General features: G+C 43.3%; 2 protein-coding genes across 6 annotated transcripts in view; one reads left to right on the plus strand and one right to left on the minus strand.

Moving 5' to 3' along the window:
- Nucleotides 1-1553: 1553 nt before the first annotated feature.
- On the minus strand, nucleotides 1554-16542 carry LOC143770383 (guanylate-binding protein 7-like). 2 transcript variants are annotated; one of them, XM_077259986.1, is made up of 12 exons: nucleotides 16471-16542; nucleotides 15308-15513; nucleotides 13908-14035; nucleotides 13674-13783; nucleotides 9690-9877; nucleotides 8413-8655; nucleotides 6813-7096; nucleotides 3403-3534; nucleotides 3147-3249; nucleotides 2631-2824; nucleotides 1753-2233; nucleotides 1554-1666 (listed from the first exon to the last, which is right to left on the minus strand). In XM_077259986.1, the coding sequence occupies exons 2-11, from the start codon at nucleotides 15498-15500 to the stop codon at nucleotides 2129-2131; spliced, it is 1680 nt and encodes a 559-aa protein (XP_077116101.1). In that variant the 5' UTR covers nucleotides 15501-15513; nucleotides 16471-16542; the 3' UTR covers nucleotides 1554-1666; nucleotides 1753-2128. The 2 variants fall into 2 exon arrangements, with proteins under 2 accessions (XP_077116101.1, XP_077116100.1); XM_077259985.1 differs by having other exon boundaries at nucleotides 3403-3615; nucleotides 16471-16541.
- Nucleotides 16543-16654: 112 nt separating this feature from the next.
- LOC143770384 (fish-egg lectin-like) overlaps nucleotides 16655-24526 on the plus strand; it is a 74652-nt gene continuing 66780 nt past the window's right edge. Inside the window, exons 1-3 of one of the 4 annotated variants that reach the window (XM_077259987.1) lie at nucleotides 16655-16751; nucleotides 17308-17454; nucleotides 20080-20339. The gene's annotated coding sequence lies outside the window, so the exon portion shown is untranslated. Of the gene's footprint in view, nucleotides 16752-17307; nucleotides 17504-20079; nucleotides 20340-24526 lie in introns of those variants that run through there. The other 3 variants (XM_077259988.1, XM_077259990.1, XM_077259989.1) reach the window with 3 other exon arrangements.

A 24526-nucleotide genomic window follows, 5' to 3' on the forward strand; every position in this document is an offset into this window, starting at 1 on the left:
GGACTATCACATGTCCGGTGACGTCACTTCCGGATTCACGGGTGCACATCGTGCATTGGCTAACAATGCCTGCACGGTCACTCCCCTGGCTTATTTAACGGCGGTTCACATGGCCACAGACCAGACCAGCGGTGGACACCGCGTCTGACAGCGGCACATCACACCAGGTCTCTACCAGGTAACACCCACACATCGCGGTCACATATCTTAGGCGAACTGTTCTCCTCATTATAACGCTCACTACGTACCTTTCTCCTACCCCCAGTATCTACATCGGTCCAGCGCTCAGATAAGGTACGCCTTCTCCGGCATCCCTTCCTACCTTAGCACCATTATCACCCTTTAATACAATTCTCCTGTGACTCTTAGACGCTGTACGTATATGTGCCCTGAGACATTACTGTCTCCTATGCCCAAGCTTCTATCTAGTACGGTATGTGTCACATAATCTCACCACTTACTTTCTCTTTTAATGGACAGAGTGCCTCTATATGTCGTATGGTCCTCTTCAGCATGACATTTAGTTGTATGTCTATTTCACTGATTCTTTTGACCTGCCATTTTATTAATGCTGTACTATTTCTTGATATACGATTATTACATTATGTATATACTTTTGTTGTTTTTTGTTATATTATTTTGTTTGGTGTATTTGTTTCTCACCTGTAGTAACTGAGGAAGGTCTGTTTGGTGGACCGAAACGTTTATTGGTACTACAATTAAATTTCACTTAAGCATAAAAGTTGAGTGCTAGGTTTTTTTGTTATTTTGAACATCCATGCTAGCACAAGACTCCTCAGTCACCCAGAGGAAAAGAGGGAAGAAAAGACAAAGCAGACTACAGAAAAAAAATGGCTCTTTCTTCCCTTCTTCCGAGATGCATTTAACTCATTGTTGGCCAGTTGTACTGTTATGATCCGGTGACCTTGGAGCCGCATGAGAGACTTTCTCAGGAGTAGGTGGTACCTGTACTGACCGCAAACCCTAAACTAACACCGCAACTAGAAGTAGCCATGGGATGTACCCAACACGTCCTAGACACCTCGACACAGCCGGAGGACTAAATACCCCTATAGATAGAAATGGGAATTCTATCTTGCCTCAGAGCAGAACCCCAAAGGATAGGACAGAATTCTAAGCGGTCAGTATAAAAAACCTAAAAATATCCACAGCAGATAATACAAATATTCTACATCTAACTAAAGACATAGAAAGTCTCCTGAGAATCCAGCATGACTGAAAAATCCAAACAAAGTCTAAGCTGGACAAAAACACAATGAATAGCACTGAATTGCAAAGCACACTGCATGTGTGCACAGAGACAAAAAACCAGACACTTATCTTAGATGAATTGGCAGCAGGGCATGAGGAGCCAGAGAGAGATGCAATCCCTCCAAGTACAATGGACAACTAGCATGGACTCATGGATCCTGCACACCTAAATACCTAATAGAGCTGCAATCAGCAAAAACACATGCCCGGATTTCAACCCCAAGACAACTGCACTACCACCAACAAAAACAGGAGGGAGCCCAAGAGCAGAATTCACAACAGTCATGCCACAATGATGACGTTGAACAAGTACCAGCTAGTCGAAAGCATCATCAAGGATTCCAGAAAGCAACAGATTCGTGATCCTCCCATCCAGCGGCCAGGGACTACAGACCTGGCCGATTAACTGGAGTCCCATAAATCGATCTGGCCATCTCTAACCATCAACTAGAATTTTGGTAAACAAAAAAAAGATGTAACACATCACTAATTCCTTAGGCATTTTACACATGCACAGAGCAAGGAATCTGTCGGCTTGCAGGTGAAACTACAAAGAAGGAATCATCCAGGATCCTGGGAGACTTCGAAACACAATCCAGCACATCTTTTATAGTATTGGCAAAAAGTATTTTTATATATTCTGTTATTTTACAGCACAGAAAATGTACATCCACCAATCCTTGTCCTAGAGGGAACAGCAATGTCAAACATTCAAGACTTTTTTTTTTTTTTTTTCCAGCAGGCTGGGGACCGGTCTTTCATTGTCAAAGTACTGAAAATTACAGGTCTGTTGGGTTCCAGAGTAGATTACCTTAATATTTTGAACTTTAACTAAGGGATTTTATTTTTTATAATTTTACATTACATTACATCCACTTTTTGAGTTCTCTTCCTGTAATTTTTTAATTTCTTTCTTCAGGTCTGACATTTGATTTTGCAAATTCATCATCATTTCTTGCTCCTAAAATGGACAAAAAATACAGAATTAGCAAAGATTTAGAAAGACTCAAAAAACTAAATACATGGGAGTGATTTCTTAGTTCTCAATCAACATTTTACATACCCAAGTACCCTACTTTTGCATGTAATCGGGCCCTGAACGTTTTCCAGGAGACTTGCAGACATTGTTGGACTTTGTAGAGTTTGTATTTTAAAACAAGAAACGTGACCTCTCTCGAGGAAGATTCAAAGTCATCGCTGAGACTTTTTGTGGAAGCGTCAGAAGCCACCATACTGTAGTCTGAGTGCCATTTTAGACTAATCGGCCACCAGAGACACAAAAATATTCCCATTTTTTGAATCTCATGCACCAGAAAGGACAGTTTTGGGAAATCCAGCTGAGCTTTACAACACCCTACCTTGAGCTTCCGGGCTATGACCAATTCATTTTGCTGAACCATCATCTTTCTTTCTTGTTCCATCTTTTCCATGAGCATTGCCTTATGCTGCTCAAAACTTCTTGGCTGATCTTCCTTAAATTGTTGCATATTTCTGGTATTTTGCTCTATAATTTGTTTTTCCCTAACCGCGTTTTCAGCTTGAGCACGTTCCTCTGAAACAGCAAGAACAAGTGAGCAATTACCAATTAGCATTACGAAATACATAGACAGTAGATCAGAATGCCACCAGTCCTGAGAAAGAAGGACCTTTAGGTCTGATTTTATAGCATGGCCTTTTTTTGGCCTTTCCAGGGACCCAAAACCGCTCTCCAATCAAGTAAACTGTCGTGCAGCAGATCACTGGATTGCAGCGCTCCTTGCACTCCAATAAGATCATATTTTGACCAGTATTTGGTTCCAGAAACATCAGTTGATCAAATATTGGGTCAACGTCCACGATATTCGCAGCCGTCCCTACGACTGCCCATTTCTCACCTGCTAGCTGTCTCTCCTTCTCAGTCAGGGTCTCATCTGCTTTAATGATGGCAGCTTCAATGTCTTTCTTCTCAATGATGTACTTCTGGATCACTTCAAGAGACTGTTGTTGTGAAAAGGTGGAATTGGTTACATGGTGGCTAGGGTCAGCTGACCTGATGAAGTATACCAAATATTTTCTCTTTTACAAAAAGTATAAAATTGCAATTAAGTGAGTATTTCTATCAGGGGTCTTAACCCACGTTACGAAACTCACCTTTATACCTTTTCCAGGCCGTGTGTTATAGGCTTCTATAACCTTAAGCTTCTCCATTAAATACAGTTTGTGTCCTCCAGGTACGAAATATATCCCCGCCAATATGTCATTCTCCATAGTGGCACTGAGTTCCTGAAGAAGATTACGGCAATAATCTCTTGATGCCTTTTCATTCTTTGTAGAATATTCACTCATTTTATCATCAATTAATCCCTGGTTTAAAAAAAGGAAACTAATTAAAATTTTCAAATACAATGGAAACTAACAAGTGTGGTGTAGATATCAAAGATGACCCTGTCCATGAGATCTGGTCATTCGGCACACTGCTATCGTTCCAACTCAGCCATACACATGAGCACTCATTTTGACGGAGTATTTTATAACAGGGACAGAATAGAGAGCCAAAGCCAGTTACCTTGGGCATCAGCTCATTTCTTTTGAAGATTGGACTTTGGAATGCCAACTTCCTGATCCTTTAGTTTGATATCTGTCGAGAAGGCGTCGGTATATGAAATGTATGGAGTCTCATCGGAACGTCCAGTCATGCCAAAATAAACAGGCTCTGATGACTATCAGCTAGCATGGATGAATGTCTTAAGGGTGAATCATTTATACCAAAAGAGTACACAATATTCCATAGTGTCATTAGGGTTATAAAAGCTTGAGTTAGACAAAGAGCAGTGGAGTCCAGACTAACGGTAGAAGTGTGCAGAAGTCAAGTCTACTCTCATTAGATGAAGTCTCGGTGTTCAATAAATAGAATCTCCCACAGATTGATTAAATCGTGGAGGGAGAGTATACTACATTTTTTTTCTATATCCTGTTGATACTATCATATCTTGATTTAGTTTGTCTAGTATTTCTATTGATCTTATGTTTTGATATCTCGTAGGAATTTTATTTTTTTGTATGTTTGTCTTTTTCACTTCAAAGTGGTTGTCTAGAACCAACACATTCATTCAATGCCAGACTGTCAGGAGTCAACTCCTAGCATCCCTACCAAAAAGTGTTTGTCTGCTCCAGTAGTGGCAGAGCAGCACAACTCTTCTCTGTACCCTGTTTGGCGACAGATGGTGGGTATTGGAGATATTGAATGATTAAGATCTGAACTCCAGCTATGATAGAAAGGAGGTCACTGTCCTAAAATGGAATCGCCAAGTTGTGCCTATTGATTGCCATTCAAAAACATGAGTGCCAAGATTTAACAATTCTCATAGGCGAAGCAGCACAAAAATAATGCCAATAATGACAATATACTTATTTTCATGGAAAAATTAAAATCCATAAGCATAAAACAATGTCACTGGCGCTCAGCACTGATGCCCACCAAGTGAGTGGGAAAGACTGGTAAAATCACCCAGCTGCTGGTATCCTCAGAAATTGTGCCACTTCTGTAAGGACCTATAAATATACTAAAAACTGATACCGCGCTCGGGTGATTATGGTGATCTATCCCTGTTTCAGGGGTACGATAGACCTGAGTGTACTGGTGGATGGTGAACAAGACACACTAGAAATAATGGTATAGCCAATTGGGGAATATTGCGCAAGCTGGCCAACTGCTTGCTACTAGCGGTATGTCCTTGTGTGAATAAAACCAGAATATGTGGTCCCCCGCAAATCAAACATATACAGTTATGGCAGACGCTAACAGCGTATAAAGAAACAAAGCCTGTGTAAGACTCTTACCGTGCGCTACATTCAGTAACCGCCCAGCTGCTCCTGGTGAGTATCCGAGGGGTGTGCAGTGTCCCACGAATCCCCGTGGCAACTAAAGGGGCGAGACTGGCCTCCAGAGGGTAGCGGACGGATGGGCACGCATATACTGATCAGACCCGACCAGTGGGAGTGTAGCTGCTAAGCGTAGAGACGTCACACGCTGCCTGTCAGCGGCGGCCATTTTTTCCTAAATGTAGCCAGGGACGCCTCCGGCCGGGACGTTCCCTGGCTCTACGCTAGGTCTATCGTACCCCTGAAACAGGGATAGATCACCATAATCACCCGTGTGAGGTATCAGTTTTTAGTAAAATCCATAAGACATCTCCAGAAAAGGGACAAGAGCTGACAAATTAAACTCCTTTTGGAAGTGGGGCCTCACATTAACATTTGGGGAAGAGAAGAAACTAGTTCTAGTTAGGAAGAAAAAAAACATTTGAAACAGTAGCCCCCCTGCAGTGTCCAGGTAATTAAACAGATGTGTTGGAAAAGTGACAAGACAGACATTTAAGTACACACAAGGATGGAACATCCTCAGTTCAGAGGGAATGTTCCAGACATTGTGTCTACATTGTAGAAATATGAATATTAGTGTTTGTATCGATTTGACATTAATGGGATATAGATGTTTGGCTTTATAGCAAAGAGGGATGCGAGTCACATCCCTGTAGGGGCTACTAGAACACCTCCTTCAACTTAACAATCCAATATATTATGCAAACCCAAGTCATATTTGGTCTCTATGCCAGGGTAAAATCTTGATAAAAAAAATAAGACATTAATTTCCAATGCCTGGGACCTTCAGGAGAGAAGATATCCTGTAAGTTGGAGCTCTCAGAATGTTAAAAGGGCTGAGAACAACCTACAATCAGCCCCAACGTGAGGTAATCAAGTGGAGGTGTGTGGGCGTAACCTAAAGCTAATAAAGCAGAAACTGGGTTTGGGTCTGTCATTGTGGGAAACATTTACTGTGTGGCTCCGAGCCATTTCTGTGACCAGGTTTAGCAAGTTTATTTCATTACCTTTTTTAATTTTATTTAACTGTATATATAGTGAATTGTTTTGTTCCAATTTTGCATTATCTTTGTATATTTATATAAGCACTGCCCATCTTTCTGGATTAAATATTAATTTTAATAACTCTGTTCCTCTTGTTCTGTAAACCGCACCCCTGAACTGAAATGCTACCTGTAACGGGTGTCCAATCAGCCTATATAAAAGATTTGTGGTGGCAGCGAGTAGCTTGCCATTGTGAAGCTGGCAGTGACCATACCGGGGTATTAACATATCGGAGGTGTATATACACCATACAGTCACTGAGTTCACCAATAACCGGCCTAGTAGTGGAAGCAGCCACGGGCTCGTCCATCACTCAGCAGCCAATTGCATAATTGTCCTGACGTCTGGAGGCTGTGGTGAGATCTGTATGGTATCTCTGGTGTCATCTGTGTCAAAGTGGTCACAGTGGTGGGTTCAGTGTGATCACTTCCCCCCCCCACCGGCTATGTATCTGACATTTTTTAATAAAAGTTGTAAATAGTAAAATTTACAGATATTAATATTCAAATCAAGGATGAACTGGTTTTCGTGATCAGTGCAGCCATCTGTTTTCAATTATGGAGCCTGGAGTTTCAGGAGAGTCATTATTAAAGGAAGGGGGGGGGGGGGATTAATTTCTTATTCTCGCGACTGACCTTCAGCTTCTTTTGATATTTCTGATCCTCGTCATTGAGGGAACGTCCCATGAAGACCACAATGGCCTCTTTCTCACATTCCATGTGCATGTTCAGGAACTCTTGTTGTGTCTCCGTTGGGAATTTCAGAACACATTTTTCCATCTCACATTGATATTTGGACATTGCGTCTTGCACAGCTCCGCTGTTTTCTATCTTGGCCAGAGCCAGAACCGCATTCTCCATGCAGGGGACTGTTCCACTCTGAATTGCTGCCACATACGAGGCCGCGAGAACGACTAACACTGAAAGATACAGACAATATTAGATTCCCATATTTAGCGTTATATGGCCATCATGTTATTTCTTCTATGGTATTCATCCCCATTTGTGTATTCTACAGAAAGAGCTAACAAAACATTTGTTCACACAGGTTTAAGGTTTACAGCAGACTACCTGTCCTTGCTCCACAGACTGGTTTTAGGTTATTTAGACTTCTGTAAAACCATAAATAACCCCCCCAAAAAATACATTGTTTGATAAAAGCAAGAAAGGGTGGAAAGTTGAATGAATAAAGACTGAAAGTTACATACTACACTCTATTAGTATTTCATCTACATGCCAACATTAAGGGAAAATTGCATTTAAAACGTAGAGGTCCCTTCACAAAAAAACAACCAGTCTGCTGCATTTAGGAGCTTCTTATAATCTGTAACTTGCGTTTACTATTTGAGTGGGTCATTCTATATCAGTATTCTGTCAGCACATTAGGAGTTGTGTCTACCTTTCCCGGCTATGCTTCGCTCCAGTTAAGCATCAGCCCAGTCCATTAGATTGTCTCATGCTTCATGTTGCAAGTATCCCTGCATGTTCCTATGTGTTGCTTTTCCTGGGCCTAGATAAGGCCTCCCAAGACACTGACCTGGGTCTTTGTAATAAGACTTGCTAGTAACTTAGTTGACTGTACCGTTCCAGTGTACAGTTCCAGTCCACAGTCATGATGTTTCCTGGCTGTCTGGTTTGTTTGTCCATGAGTTTCCAGTAACCTTGTTGCCTGTCAGTGGAAAACATCAAATGCTTGTTTGTGACTTCAAGGATCCCTTTAAGATTGTTTGTCTCTACGGGCCCACCTGCGGCTTCCAGTACGTCTCCTGTCTGCCTGCAGCTTCCAGTACGTCTCAAGACTAAGTTTCTCTCTACGTGTCCACCCGTGGCTTTCAGAAACTCTGCTAGCTGTTTTGCCACGTTCTATACCTGCCTGTTACACAGACGACATTGGCACGTGTGCTCACCCTGACCTTAGGAGGATCCTCCTCACCAAGTGAGCCCACTTTGTATAACAGCTCCTGCTTTGTCCAGTAGCTTACCTTTCCTAAGTAAATCATCCATATGAGTAGAGAAACAAACAACCTCCCCTCATCTTGCATTTTTTGTTTGGCATCTTTGCTTCTAGAAATTGATTAGACTTGACAACAGGCCACAAGTTGTGAGAAGGACAGAAGGGTTCCACTTTGTGGAGGAAAGGCTACAATTTTAGGCAAAACGATTATCAAATAGAAGGTTTATCAAAAACCAGTAGGAGGACTTTGTATGGAACATAGTCCACATTTATGTAACTTACTTCTCCCAGTTACTTCAGCTCCTCCAGCCAGGGATTTAGCCTGACTGTGATGCATCATGTAACTGTAGAATCTTGTAGTTTGTTCCACAAAGTCCTCATCCAATTCGCTTTCTTCCAATTCTTCTAAAATCTGAAGTTGTTTCTTTGATCCCGGCCGGTCAAATACAAAACATTTGTGCTCGTGGAAGAAGTGCAGAATGCAGTCACGGGACAAATTGAAAATTTTGGTTTTTTCATCAGTACCTTGAAGAGATAAATTAGAGTAGTTAATATCCATTACATCAACCCAGATAAGTTGTGAAGCCTGCAGACAAGGTTTTCCAGAGTCACCTCCTATGGTAGCCACACACTGGACACTGGGCATGTCACAGGAGGGAGGCTATGTGGGGGTGGCTAATACTCTACATAGAGGCTATGTGGGGGATCATAATGAATATAGAAGCCGTGTGGGGGCTCATACTGTAAATAAGGGGAATATATATATATATACACACACACACAGATCACAGAACCTGAAAGGGTTCTGCATAAGATCAATATAGCTGCAGGACAAGTGCCTGGAGAAAAGATGGTGTAAAAGTCTTATCAATTAGCCCAATAAACATATACAATCAAAAAATTTTAAGAGATGCCAACACTGGGATGGATTGGAAGTCAGTAATATGCTGTCAATAATTTGACATATCCTTAATTCGTATTCAAGGTGTAGATACTATATTGCACATGCCATCACAATCCATCACTGCTTGACATATAAAATGTATAGATGTGTGAAGATATCCAGCTGGGGGAATGGCTCGTACCTGGATCAGAACATGTTCTGCAGACAGTGTGGCACTCACCCCGACGCACGTTTTGCTGCATCCTGATCATTGACTATGGAGGAGGTGGCCCCGGTTCAGGACAGGAGTTAATTTTTTTTTTTTTTTTAGCCTCACTGGAAACATTAATAAGTGCTTATCCACTGCTTATTTATTTAGAAATAATAATGAAAAATAAACTGGTATGAAGTTGTGCATTATCTTAGCCTAGATGTCGATAAGTAACCAAAACAGTTGCAAATATTTCTAAAGTTTTCACAAATTTAAGTGAATCTAAAAAGGATTTAGAAGTTAAAAAAACAAAAAACAAAACTTGCCAAAATTGTCAATCTGAGCATTCTCATAGAATACAGTCTGATTCCAGGATGCAAAAAAGTCTTCATTCCCCCATCCCCTCTCCTACAGGGAAAAGAAAAATTAAACTAATTTTGTAACTAAAGTTACAAATTCTATTACCTTTCTTGAGCTCCAGAGAAGACAGCAGATATTCATCTTCCGTTATTTCCTTTCCATTCTTTTCCAGTGTCAGAGTGAAGTCTCGGACGCACCAGGTGAAGGATGGCATGTATCTCTTATAGTCCCCGCTGTGGACTTCCTCAGTAGATGATTTCAGCTTGATCAGTTTTGTCAGTTCAGTGACGTAACTGGGAGACTGGGGTTAAGGGCTCATTTCCACTGGCGAGGAAAACGGACGAGTGCAATACGATAAAAAATCAGATTGCACTCGGACCAATGTTATTCAATAGGTGTCTTTTCATTTGCGATTTTTTTCTCAGCCGAAATCGGACTGAGAAAAAAATCGCAGCATGCTGCGATTTGTTGCGAGTCTCGGACGAGACTCGCCAATGCAAGTCAATGGGCGCGAGAAAAAAAAAAAAAAAAAAAAATCGCACAGCACTCGCACCATGCGAGTTCTGTCCGATTTTTACGCTCCGGTGTCCTTTGAAAAGCAGGTAATTCAGCGCGGTGTACAGTAAAATCACACTGACAGGTTAGAATAGAGTAGATATATACACATAGAATAGGTATATATACATATACATATACATATATATATATATCAGTGAGACACCTATATAATGCATATTTATATTTAATGCAGCGCAAGATAGCATTAAAGCCGCTAATTCAATTACCGGATTTTCATTTCTCCTTCCCAAACCCGACAGGATATGAGACATGGTTTACATACAGTAAACCATGTCATATCCCCCTTGTTTTTGCATATTCCACACTACTAATGTTAGTAGTGTGTATGTGCAAAATTTGGGCGCTGTAGCTATTAAATTTAAGGGTTAAATCGCGGAAAAAATTGGCGTGGGCTCCCGCGCAATTTTCTCCGCCAGAGTAGTAAAGCCAGTGACTGAGGGCAGATATTAATAGCCAGGAGAGGGTCCATGGTTATTGGCCCCCCCTGGCTACAAACATCTGCCCCCAGCCACCCCAGAAAAGGCACATCTGGAAGATGCGCCTATTCTGGCACTTGGCCACTCTCTTCCCACTCCCGTGTAGCGGTGGGATATGGGGTAATGAAGGGTTAATGCCACCTTGCTATTGTAAGGAGACATTAAGCCAGGTTAATAATGGAGAGGCGTCAATTATGACACCTATCCATTATTAATCCAATTGTATGAAAGGGTTAAAAAAACACACACACATGATTAAAAAGTATTTTAATGAAATAAACACACAGGTTGTTTTAATATTTTATTGCTCTCTCAATCCATGTGATGACCCTCGCTTGGAAAAATAATAAACCAACAATATACATACCTTCAGATGACCCGTCAAGTCCCACGAGATAATCCATCTGAAGGGGTTAAAATATTTTACAAGCAGGAGCCCTGCTAATGCAGCTGTGCTCGTGCTTGTAAGCCCCGGGGAATGAAGGAAATGTAGGTCAATGACCTATAGTTACCTTCAGTCGCGGTGATGCGCCCCCTGGTGGATGTCCTCATGAACAGCAGCCTGGGAACTTTTTCCCACGCTCGAGGTCATATGAGGACAACCAGCAGGGGGCGCATCACCGTGACTGAAGGTAACTATAAGTCATTGACCTACATTTCCTTCATTCCCCGGGGCTTACAAGCATGAGCACAGCTGCATTATAGCAGGGCTCCTGCTTGTAAAATATTTTAACCCCTTCAGATGGATTACCTCGTGGGACGTGACAGGTCATCTGAAGGTATGTATATTGTTGGTTTATTATTTTTCCAAGCGAGGGTCTTCACATGGATTGAGAGAGCAATAAAATATTAAAACAACCTGTGTGTTTATTTCATTAAAATACTTTTTAATCATGTGTGTGTTTTTTTAACCCTTTCATACAATTGGATTAATAATGGATAGGTGTCATGACTGACACCTCTCCATTATTAATCTGGCTTAATGTCACCTTACAATAGCAAGGTGGCATTAACCCTTCATTACCCCATATCCCACCGCTACACGGGAGTGGGAAGAGAGTGGCCAAGTGCCAGAATAGGCGCATCTTCCAGATGTGCCTTTTCTGGGGTGGCTGGGGGCAGATGTTTTTAGCCACGGGGGGGGGGGGCCCCAATAACCATGGACCCTCTCCTGGCTATTAATATCTGCCCTCAGTCACTGGCTTTACTACTCTGGCGGAGAAAATTGCGCGGGAGCCCACGCCAATTTTTTCCGCGATTTAACCATTAAATTTAATAGCTACAGCGCCGAAATTTTGCACATACACACTACTAACATTAGTAGTATGGAATATGCAAAAAAAAAAGGGGGATATGAGATGGTTTACTGTATGTAAACCATGTCTCATATCCTGTCGGGTATGGGAAGGAGAAATGAAAAGCCGGCAATTGAATTAGCGGCTTTAATGCTATCTTGCGCTGCATTAAATATAAATATACATATATAGGTGTCTCACTGACATATATATATGTATATATCCCTATTCTATGTGTATATATCTACTCTATTCTAACCTGTCAGTGTGATTTTACTGTACACAGCACTGATTTGCCGGCTTTTCAAAGGACACCGGTGCGTAAAAATCGGACAGCAATACGGATGTTGCGATAAAAAAAAAAAAAAAAAAAAAAAAAAAAATCGCATGACACTCGCATGACAATCACATGATTTTCCTCCGTTTTTTCGGTCCGTTAATCGGACCGTTATGTCTCTCGCATGTGGAAATAAGCCCTAAGGAAAATGAATGGGTGATAGATTTATAAAAAAAATAATAATAATAATAAATCGCTCGTATTACTGTGAGGAGGCTGCTTGACCAAATTGTGCTACCAGGTCCTGCAGCATCTCCAGACTTGTCTCCCATCAAGAACGTCATTGGTCCGTGATTGCTTAAGGTGCTTCCAGCAGTGGATCTTGATTTCCTCAAGCGCATTTTAGCATAGAGAACCTTCCTCTGTCAACCATTAAAGTAAACTAGTCAGCAGAATTTTGATAAGTAAACTACAGGCACTGTCAGGTTGGCAGTGTTAAACTGATTAAAATGAAACCTGGGGTGAAGAAACCTGTCTTGTGGTTCTTGTGTAATCAGTGTTAGAAGTGTTCAGTTAATGAGATGCCCGTGCTACGGGTTGATACTGGAGGCATACTCATATCTTCCTGCTCTAAGCCAGAGAAACCAAGGAAAGACCAGCCCACAGGCCATACCGAAGCACAAACATGTTCCTCAAAGAGGCAGAGAAAAAGACTGCTTTGGAGCGGCCTGTGGTCAGGTCTTTCCTTGGTTTGGCTGGCTTTAGAGCAGGAAGATCAGACTGCCTACAGTCCTGACCCGGAGCACAGGCATCTCATTAACTGAAGACTTCTAACACTGGTTGCACAAGAACCACAAGACAGATTCATCACCCCAATTATCAGTATAACGGCGCCAACCTGACAATGCCTGCAGTTTACTTCTAAAAATCCTGCTGACAGGATCTCTGTAATAACCTAATTGATAGCAGCAGAGGCTGGAAGTGTGTAGAATTCTGCACATGGCTCATATTCTCCCTCCACACTTAAAAGGAACCATCATAAATATATATATCTGTTGTAAATGCTGCTATTCGGAAGGTCAAATTTTTTTTTTGTTGCCTCACCTCTCCATTCTTGGATTAGGGCCTTCTTTTCAAACATATAACTCTTGTCTTGTTCTCCAACTGGACGTAGTGATCAGCCATTTTTATTTATTTATTCTTTTGGAGTGTCCTATTCAGGATCATGACTACTTGGTTAACATTAGATTTACAGACAAGATGGAGCCATAACTTAAGAGGTGCAGGAGCAAAAGACACTGACGGATTCAAGAGAATAGCAGCATTTACATCAGAGAGAGATAGATAGATAGATAGATAGATAGATAGATAGATAGATAGATAGATAATACACCTCTATATAGCAAGCGACAGGTCATCTCTAAAAGTCAAATGATATGTTCCCAAAGTGTATTGCGGATACTGCAGCTGCTCAATAGACTGTTGGTCAATCGTCCCCAAACTGTTAAACACCAAGGAGCTGCTCAACATGACGGCCAAGGAGAAGATCCAGGCATCGTTCTTACAGTCACCCTGAAGAACAGGAAGAGGAAAAGAGGAAAAGATTACTGCCGATCCACAACACCTGAGGGAAGGAGGAGACAAGAGACTGATCAATGTCTGACCGATAGGAGAGGAGACAGAGGCTGTAACTCACCTTTTCCACATCACCGAGACCCTCCGTGTCCAGGAGAACAAGTGTCTGTCCAGATTTCTGAGGGTGAGGAACGCACCACATCCAGATCCCTTTAGTCTTCGACTGGATGGTGGATCCCAGAGGAAAACCTGGAGAGATTTAAACAAACACAATAATTTATTTATGTACACCAGCAGAATAGAGTGCAGCTCTGGAGTATAATACAGGAGGTAACTCAGGATCAGTAATGTAATGTACTGTATGTACACAGTGACTGCACCAGCAGAATAGTGAGTGCTGCTCTGGGGTATAATACAGGAGGTAACTCAGGATCACTAATGTAATGTATGTACACAGTGACTGCATCAGCAGAATAGTGAGTGCAGCTCTGGAGTATAATACAGGATGTAACTCAGGATCAGTAATGTAATGTATGTACACAGTGACTGCACCAGCAGAATAGTGAGTGCAGCTCTGGGGTATAATACAGATGTAACTCAGGATCAGTAATGTAATGTATGTACACAGTGACTGCACCAGCAGAATAGTGAGTGCAGCTCCGGGGTATAATACAGGATGTAACTCAGGATCAGTACATCCTTTACACGTAACTATACATCAGGCTACTTTCACACTAGCGTTGGGCACTGCACGTCACAATGCGTCGTTGTGGAGAAAAAACGCATCCTGCAAAGTTGCCCGCAGGATGCGTTTTTTCTCCATAGACTTTTATTAGCGACGCATTGTGACGCAGTGCCACACGTCGCAACTGTCGTGCGACAGTTGCGTCGTGTTTTGGCGCACCGCCGGCACAAAAAACGTTACATGTAACTTTTTTTGTACGTTGAGGCCGCCATTTTTGACCGCACATGCGCGGCCGAAACACCGCCCCCTCCTCCCCGGACCTTGCAATGGGGCAGCGGAAGCGTCATAAGACTGCTTCCGCTGCCCACATCGGGCATTTTTTTCTCAGTATGTGTTGGTATGTTGGGCCGACGCAGCGCGACGGCCCCGTACCGACGCTAGTGTGAAAGCAGCCTTAGTGTGATATTTCTGGGAAGCAGAGAGCTCTCCTGCTGCAGATGATGTGATGATATCATTCCCTGTTTTCGCTGCTAAGGAACAGAAATGTCAATATTTACAGATCCTGGTGTAGAAGGAATTTCTGCACAGGACAATGAATGGTGCCGTTTGTTACTTACAGGAGCTTTTCGTGCAGATAACAGGACCGGCTCCCGGGGTCAGTGGAGCAGTAATGTCCATGTATGACCGGTCTCCCATAGACAATGAGTGGAGCATTGGTCGGTCATGGACATGTGACCTCTGTGGATGAGCGGCGCTCCCCCCTGATCAGTGACCGGACCCCCGATCATACATTCTTCATACATAGGACATGTTTGGCGCTCGCCTTTATCACTCACCCGTTCTGCTCCCGGCCAATTTGTTCATCAGATAAGATTTTCCTGTCCGGTATTTCCCTACGATTGCGATCACCACCACCGGCTGTGAGATTTCCAGAAGGATTTTCTCGGCTTCTTTATTGAGAACCAGCGTATTCCCATCAACATTTTCTATCAGGCAGATCGGCCGCGGCATAGGAAGGAGCGGAGCCATCGTCAGTGGGGTTCTACAGAAGAGGAAGGACAGCCATTACAGGGCATCACAATCTCCGGCTCCACTGCACGGTCTATAGGGGATCTGCAGTAGTCTGAAATTTCTCCACAGGCTCAGGTTTGGTCAGCAGATATATAAAAGAAAAAAAAAACAAACAAGCAAAACACCTCTGTCATAACGTGCAAATTCAGCCTTAAGAATGCTGTGGTTTTGTTTCTAGCTTTCATTATTACATTCCAAAACTCTGTTTTCTGAACACATTCTATCCATTAATGTAAATTACAGAAGAAAAAAAAAATTGACATATATACACATTATATATATATATATATATATATATACACACACACACATATATATACATATATACATATTTTTTTTAAATCAGATTAATAAAACTACAGCTTGCCACACGAAGATGAGAAGCTTAGCCTCACTGAATGACAAAAGAAAGCAACTTTTTTCTTTTCAAATTAGAAAATTACTTTTTTTTTTTTTTTTTTCTTTAAGCCTCTTAAAACAAAAAGGACTGTAGAGCTTTTTTAGAGAGTTTTTTTTTAAGTTTTACAATTTGTAAAGTTTGGCTTAGAGATAGTTGTGCTGATAGGAATCATGTAGTCAGGTAGTCAGGTTGATTTTTACCACATTTACTGAATCCTGAACCCCAAAAACAATTGGAATTAATTTTTTGCCCCCATTATTTCATTTTACTTGGATTTTTTTTTTTGCCCCTCCATAATAAAAAAAAAAAAAAAAAGTCATAGCTCTTGGAAGTAAAGGATATAAACAAAAGTGAAGTTTGGCTGCATCTTTCAGGAGTTATTTTTTTATTAACAAAACCAGTCCCCCTCCCTCCCCCAGCCTGCCTCCCCATTTTTTATCTAGCTGGAAACAATGTATCAACACAAAAGGAAAATATTTACACCAATAAGCGTAAATACCAGTGTCATTGTGTATCACACTCCATTACCTTCACTAGCCCCAACCACAGCCGGTGTGTCTGCTCTCACCTTGTAAGAGGCCAAGGTGCAGCCCCACCGACATTATATGGTTAATACTGCAAAGAATTGTGGGAGTCTTCATGTGTATAAGATGCAATCAGGTAGATTAAAAAAAAAAAAAAAAAGAAATTATAAAAAAAAAAAAGTGCTAAAGGTGTCCTGCGTGCTTGGATGGTTCTGGGAAACTGGACTTACAGAGAAATTACCATTTGCAAAAATTTAAGCTGCTTTGTTCTCTGGGAACAATCAGGTAGATTTAAAAAAAAAAAGTACAAAAGTTGCTCTGTTCTTGGATACTTCCTAGAAACTGGACTTACAGAGAAATTATCCTTTGCAAAACTGTAAGTTCTCTGGGATCTCTCTAGATTCCAAAGCAGAAGAAATACAAGATCTAGGGGGGGAGGGGAATCGCTCTGCCCTTAACCATCACTCATCTAGGATCATCGCCACTCATCTAGGATCATCGCCGCTCATGCTGGACTGTGAATTTTGGCTTTAATATGGTTTAAAAAAAGAAAGATGGCCAATAATTGTCATTTTGCTGACTGCACAGACCCAAATTACAAATATTCTGTGTTTCCCCGAATGCCGATTTTTGTAAAATTCAAATTGAATTCAATTACACCCAGGGCCGTATGTGTCCCTAGGAACCTGGGGCAGGCGCCTAGGGCGGCAGGTTGTCTATGGCGGCACCACTATGAAAGAAGAGTTTTAAAAAATAAATACAATTTTTCAACCTTCCTCTTTTTCTTACCTTTACTGGACTGGGTAGGAAAACCACCATCTTTATTTATTTTTTTTCAGAGTGCAAGGGCAGAAGAGCACCGATCAGCTCCCTGGCTCAATGGAAGGACCAGTGATTACACTACGCCCATGTGACTTATAGGTGGAGCCATACTTCAGATTACAAGTGATTAAGGGCTTTCCCAGGAAGGAGGAGGCACTGGCAACAGGTAATTGGGGAGCAGGGGTACGTCATGGGATCACAGGCTGTGTGAGGAGGTACGTGAGGTAAAGAGTGCATATGGGGTGCAAGCTATATGTGGGGGTGCATGTGGGGTGCAGCCTATATGTGGGGGTGCAAGTTATATGTGGGGGTGCAGGCTATATGTGGGGGTGCAGGCTATATGTGGGGGTGCAAGTTATATGTGGAGGTGCAGGCTATATGTGGAGGTGCAAGTTATATGTGGGGGTGCAGGCTATATGTGGGGGTGCAAGTTATATGTGGGGGTGCAGGCTATATGTGGGGGTGCAAGTTATATGTGGGGGTGCAGGCTATATGTGGGGGTGCATATGGAGTACAAGCTACACACCTCCCAACTTTTAAACAATAGAAAGAGGGGCAGATCTTATAAAACAAGCAGCAGAATATACTCAGCATTTAGGCTATATGTGAACAAGGTCTAAATTTCCAAGCAAAATGGAGGTGATTCCATGAAATCTCCACCCTCTGTGGTCTGAAGACTCTGCTGAACTCTGCGGTTTTGGTGCTTTTTTTCTCTGTAGGCTTCTTCTGAAAAAAACCTCTGCTGCATTTTTAAACTCAGAATCAAAGCTTTACTTTTCTATTAAAAAAGCGTTGAAAACTCTGCTTCTTATCTGCACCAAAAAAATAAGAGGGAAAAGGCATAAAAGAAACGCAGCAAACACATAGTAACCTGAGGAGTTTGTTATTGCATATTCTGGTGCAGACTCCTGTAGAAAACGAGCAGAAAAATATCTTTAGAAATGCATTTATATATCCAGTGTATGGACATGTATACTCTGTTTCTGGGTGCATTGCCCCTGGGAGGGGCTGAATGTTCTACACTGGGGGCAATAGGACTGATTGAAAATCCTGAATTCAATGATTAAAGGGAACTTGTCACCTGAATTTGGCGGGACCAGTTGTGGGTCATATGGGCGGGGTTTTCGGGTGTTTGATTCACCCTTTCCTTACCCGCTGGCTGCATGCTGGCCGCAATATTGGATTGAAGTTCATTCTCTGTCCTCTGGAGTACACGCCAGTGCAGCGCCCCAGAGTCCTGGTCGTTGCAGTACTGTGGCTCCGCCACTATGGGGAGCTATGGTACGTCTGATGGCACTGAAGGAGTTCATCTGATCAGGTATCACAGACACCAATACATTTCACAGTCGGGCCTCCGGGGGGAGCTAAGGGTTCTATTCACTAGGCCACTCCCCACCATAGTGGGTAAACTGGGGGTCAGGCAGGAAGTTAGATGAGAAAGCTGACTGGGTTGGAACCAGGCAACACCTTGTGGCAGAGGGTGTTGTGGGGGAAGATACAGTAGGGTCTCTGTCAGGGGTGGGATCCTGACAGAGGCTTGGCAACTAGAGCGAACGTAACGGGACCGTGCCTGCTCAGGATAGCGACGGTGCCCAAGGAAGGATCAGAAGCGAGATAGATTGTGCTGAGTGAGAAACGAGATCAAGCAATAAGGAGAATACCAGTAGGAGTCGTGCTGTAAGACCGAAGCAACATCCTACTGAGGCGCACTACCGGTGGCCGGAATGCCGAGGGAGTATTACAATATTCAGCTTCAAGCAATACTCCAAACAGCGGCAGGACAGTCAGTCTAAGGCGGGCTGTCTAACTTAAATCACCTATGCAGTCTTGGGGGGCAACTTGTGGAGAGGGGCGACTCTAGGGTCCCGGAAGAGCTCCGAGCCTACCCGTCAAATGGGTGCCGTCCTAACCAGAACACCAGGGAGGGACGGAGGATTAGCAGAACATCATCTAATCGAGTTGTGAGGGAACTTAAGAAACAGACACAACAGTTGTGGGGACTTTCCGTAAGCACAGCAGGGAAGGACCGCAACACATAGCGCTAGAAGGAAGGCACAGATTTCCACCTGTGAAGAGAACTCTGGAGGTGCCATTGGACCGGCCGGACTTGCGCAGCCTGGTGAACCGTATTCCGGACTGAGGACCCAGAGATCTTCAGTAAAGAGGTAAAGAGACTGCAACCTGGTGTCATCCGTCATACCTATCACTGCACGCCCCTCGGCAGGGTCACGGACCGGGCCTAGCCACCGTGACAACCCCAGAGCAGAGACTCAGAGGCCCGGTACCGGGTACCCCTCGGCCTTGCGGCTGTGGGGGCGTTGCACCTGCGCAAGGCAATATTGCCTTACGCAGGCATGTACTATGGAGGACAGAGAATGAACTTCAATCCAATATTGCAGCCAGCATGCAGCCAGCGGGTAAGGAAAGGGTGAATCAAACACCCGAAAACCCCGCCCATATGACCCAAAACTGGTCCCGCCAAATTCAGGTGACAGGTTCCCTTTAAGACGTGGTGCGGACCACCAGATCTGTGGTACTGGGGTGGCGGGGGATTTATTAGTAAATAATGCTTAGTTGTTTATTTTATAGCATTCACTAGCATAAAGAATATTTTGTGAAATCCCACAAAAACCCTTTGAATTTTATGTCTGTGTTGGGGATTTGGAGCTAAAAAAAGAAGTTTTTACTTCTCTAAAGATCAGAGAAATAATTAGCAGAGAATGTTTAGCCACATGGTGACCAGGAGGCGAATGTTCACGCTGAGTCTTTTTTATTTTGCATTCTTTTACAGTGAAAGTAAAAGTAGGTAGAGAAGATTGGAGACATTTACTGGAAACAGGGAACTTACTGGAAACAACACACAGCAGCAAATCGTCAGGAATCTCCAGCTAAGGCCTCTTCATTCAGCAATGTGAAAAGTTGTATCCAAAGGCAGATTGCAATGTAACGTGGCGCGGAGTGAGGTACTAGTCTTACACGCTCTGGCACGCTACATGAAAATGGAGGTCCTGGCTGGGGATGTGGACCCTCTTTAGGCAGGCATTGCTCATGGTAAGCTGTTGTCTCTCTTTAGGACACTCCCTTCTAGAGGTGGAACATCTGGAGGACTGGTCGGTTCTTTGCGCCGTTTCATGTCCTCTACAAACACAATGGGTCCTTCTCATGCTGGGACACTAGCCGTCATTTTAAAGGCCATGCTCGGCACCATCTTAAACCACATCATGGTTGCCAACTTCCATGTAACTCGAGTCATCTCTGCATTCCTCCGTTCTTTCTCTTCCGAGACTCGATCCTGCTAACTACACTAAACGTAACATGGCACAGTGCGGTAGCTGTGGGCGAGGTACTTTTCTTCCAAGCCCCGTCACGCTACAGGAAAATGAAGGTCCTGGTTGGGGATGTGAACCCTCTTTGGGCAGGCATTCCTCACTGTAAGCTGGTGTCTCTCTTTAGGACACTCCCTTCTAGAGGTGGAACCTCTGGAGGACTAGTCGGTTCTTTGCGCCCTTTCATGTCCTTCCTCTACACCCACAATGGATCCTTCTCATGCTGTGCCACTAACCATCATTTTAAAGTCCATGCTTGGCATCCTCTTAAACCACATCATGGTTGCCAACTTCCATGCAACTCGAGTCTTCTTCGCATCCCTTTGTTCTTTCTGTTGCAAGACTCGATCCTGGCGACTACACCAAACGTAACATGGCACAGGGCGGTAGCTGTGGGCAAGGTACTTGTCTTCCAAGCCCTGTCACTCTACAGGGAAATGAAGATCCTGACTCGATGTGTAGACTTTATCCGTGGGGGCACTACGACCATTGCAGACCACATGATGCCGTTTACCTTCCATTGACCTTGACTGGCCAAGACTTGATGTTGTAGAGTTCAATGAGGGAGACCACTCAAAATAAACTGTTTTACTAAACAATTACTTACGGGGATGTATGTACAGTAGATAGCGAGTACAGCACTTCGTGGTTGTTTCCCTTAGAACATATGACATTTTCATACACACTTCTTCCTGAGGTCGCCTCGTTCTCTGTTCTTAAGCCTCTCTCTCTAGCATCACCACCACGCTTCCCTAGTCCCCATCAACGGCACCACTAACCGGTAATCGAGAGTTCTATTTCTCAACCCGCTGTATCGCATCCTTTTCCTCTTAGAGGAGATACATGTGCCACTATGGCAAATACTTAGCTTCTCTGCTTGCCGACGCCTTAGAACTACCGCACCGAACACTCTCTCTCTTCGCCCCAATTTCCTTCTCAGAGCTGCTCCACCCTTTGACTGTCAGATAACTCTCTACCATCCCGCAATGCTTCTTGCCCCAGAACTCGTCTCAGGAGAATCACTCACTCCTTCTAAGGCCGGGGTCACACTAGACCGTAATACGGACGAGTGCTATGCGATAAAAAATCGCATAGCACTCGGCCCAATGTTAATCTATGGTGCAGCTCCCATCATCCGATATTTTCTCCACCGTATTTCGGATCCGAGGGAACTCGCAGCAGGCTGCGATTGTCAGCGTATCTCGGCCGAGACTCGCCAATGCAAGTCTATGGGTGCGAGAAAAAATCGGATTACACACGGACCATGTGTGTGCATTGCGAGAAATACGCAGCGGTGTTCTATAGAAAAGCCGGTAATTCAATTGCCGGCTTTGCATTTCTCCTTCACAAACCCGACAGGATATGAGACATGGTTTACATACAGTAAACCATCTCATATCCCCTTTTTTTTGCATATTCCACACTACTAATGTTAGTAGTGTGTATGTGCAAAATTTGGCCGCTGTAGCTGCTCAAATAAAGGGTTAAATGGCGGAAAAAATTGGCGTGGGCTCCCGCGCAATTTTCTCCGCCAGAGCGGTAAAGCCAGTGACTGAGGGCAGATATTAATAGCCAGGAGAGGGTCCATGGTTATTGGCCCCCCCGTGGCTAAAAACATCTGCCCCCAGCCACCCCAGAAAAGGCACATCTGGAAGATGCGCCTATTCTGGCACTTGGCCACTCTCTTCCCACTCCCTGTAGCGGTGGGCTATGGGGTAATGAAGGGTTAATGCCACCTTGCTATTGTAAGGTGACATTAAGCCAGATTAATAATGGAGAGGCGTCAATTATGTCACCTATCCATTATTAATCCAATTGTTTGAAAGGGTTAAAAAACACACACACACATGATTTAAAAGTATTTTAATGAAATAAACACAGCGGTTGTTTTAATATTTTATTGCTCTCTCAATCCATTTTCAGACCCTCGCTTGGCAAAACAATAAACACACAATATACATACCCTCTCTGATGAACTGTCACGTCCCACGAAGTAATCCATCTGAAGGGGTTAACTAATATTACAGGCAGAGCTGCGATAATCCACTCGCTCGTGCCTGTAATCCCCGGGTGCTGAAAGGAAAGCAGTGATGTGTACTTACATTCAGTCGCGGTGATGCGCCCCTGCTGGATGTTCTCATGAACTGCAGCCTGGGAACTTTTCCCCAGGCTCCAGGTCATATGAGGACATCCACCAGGGGGCGCATCACCGCGACTGAAGGAAATGTAGGTCAATGACCTATAGTTACCTTCAGTCGCGGTGATGCGCCCCCTGGTGGATGTCCTCATATGACCTGGAGCGTGGGAAAAAGTTCCCAGGCTGCAGTTCATGAGAACATCCAGCAGGGGCGCATCACCGCGACTGAATGTAAGTATAGATCACTGCTTTCCTTTCAGCACCCGGGGATTACAGGCACGAGCGAGTGGATTATCGCAGCTCTGCCTGTAATATTAGTTAACCCCTTCAGATGGATTACTTCGTGGGACGTGACAGTTCATCAGAGAGGGTATGTATATTGTGTGTTTATTGTTTTGCCAAGCGAGGGTCTGAAAATGGAATGAGAGAGCAATAAAATATTAAAACAACCGCTGTGTTTATTTCATTAAAATACTTTTAAATCATGTGTGTGTGTGTTTTTTAACCCTTTCAAACAATTGGATTAATAATGGATAGGTGACATAATTGACGCCTCTCCATTATTAATCTGGCTTAATGTCACCTTACAATAGCAAGGTGGCATTAACCCTTCATTACCCCATATCCCACCTCTACAGGGAGTGGGAAGAGAGTGGCCAAGTGCCAGAATAGGCGCATCTTCCAGATGTGCCTTTTCTGGGGTGGCTGGGGGCAGATGTTTTTAGCCACGGGGGGGCCAATAACCATGGACCCTCTCCTGGCTATTAATATCTGCCCTCAGTCACTGGCTTTACCACTCTGGCGGAGAAAATTGCGCGGGAGCCCACGCCAATTTTTTCCGCCATTTAACCCTTTATTTGAGCAGCTACAGCGGCCAAATTTTGCACATACACACTACCAACATTAGTAGTGTGGAATATGCAAAAAAAATGGGAATATGAGATGGTTTACTGTATGAAAACCATGTCTCATATCCTGTCGGGTTTGTGAAGGAGAAATGCAAAGCCGGCAATTGAATTACCGGCTTTTCACAGATATCGCGCTGAATGAAATATAAATACAGAATATATATATATGTGTCTCAATGACATATATATATATATATATATATATATATATATATATATATACATACTGTATATATGTTTTCCCGAACATTTGAGCACATAAATCCATTAGATGTCGGTTTTGCAAGCTTGCGAGAAAATCTCGGCATACGGATGCCATACGGATGTCACACGGATGTCACACGGATCATTTGATGCGAGGAAATTGCATCCTCGCACTGCACACGGATCACTGTTTTTGAAACATTTGTGCGATTCTCGGCCGTGAAAAACAGACCGTTTTTTTATACGTTAAGTGTGTCCCCGGCCTAACACTTTTCCTTGTCTCTACTCCAGATCACTCTATCTCTTGCATCGGTCTCTGCTCACTTCTAGGGACGTCCAATTCATGCAGCTCTGCTGAATAATCAGAACGTAGGCCTACTCTAATTGTAAGCTAGACCCTATCTGACTCGTGACAGGAACCTCACCACTGTCACTTCACTTTATCCCCTCCCACCCTGGACTAGTCCCAACAATTAACCCTATAGGCTACTTAGTCTTGGGTATAACAAAACCTATCACTATCAATACAGATTATTAATCATTTAAAGGTCATAATGTATTGCAACAACATACATGTCTTCAAGGGGGAAAATGGGCAACACCCCCACCTTCTTACAGTAGACTAGTGCATGATTTTTCTTGCTAGTTGTTTTCGTTAACCCC

The sequence above is a fragment of the Ranitomeya variabilis genome, chromosome 4 (genome assembly GCF_051348905.1).
Source record: "Ranitomeya variabilis isolate aRanVar5 chromosome 4, aRanVar5.hap1, whole genome shotgun sequence".
In the NCBI taxonomy this organism is placed as follows: Eukaryota; Metazoa; Chordata; class Amphibia; order Anura; family Dendrobatidae; genus Ranitomeya; species Ranitomeya variabilis.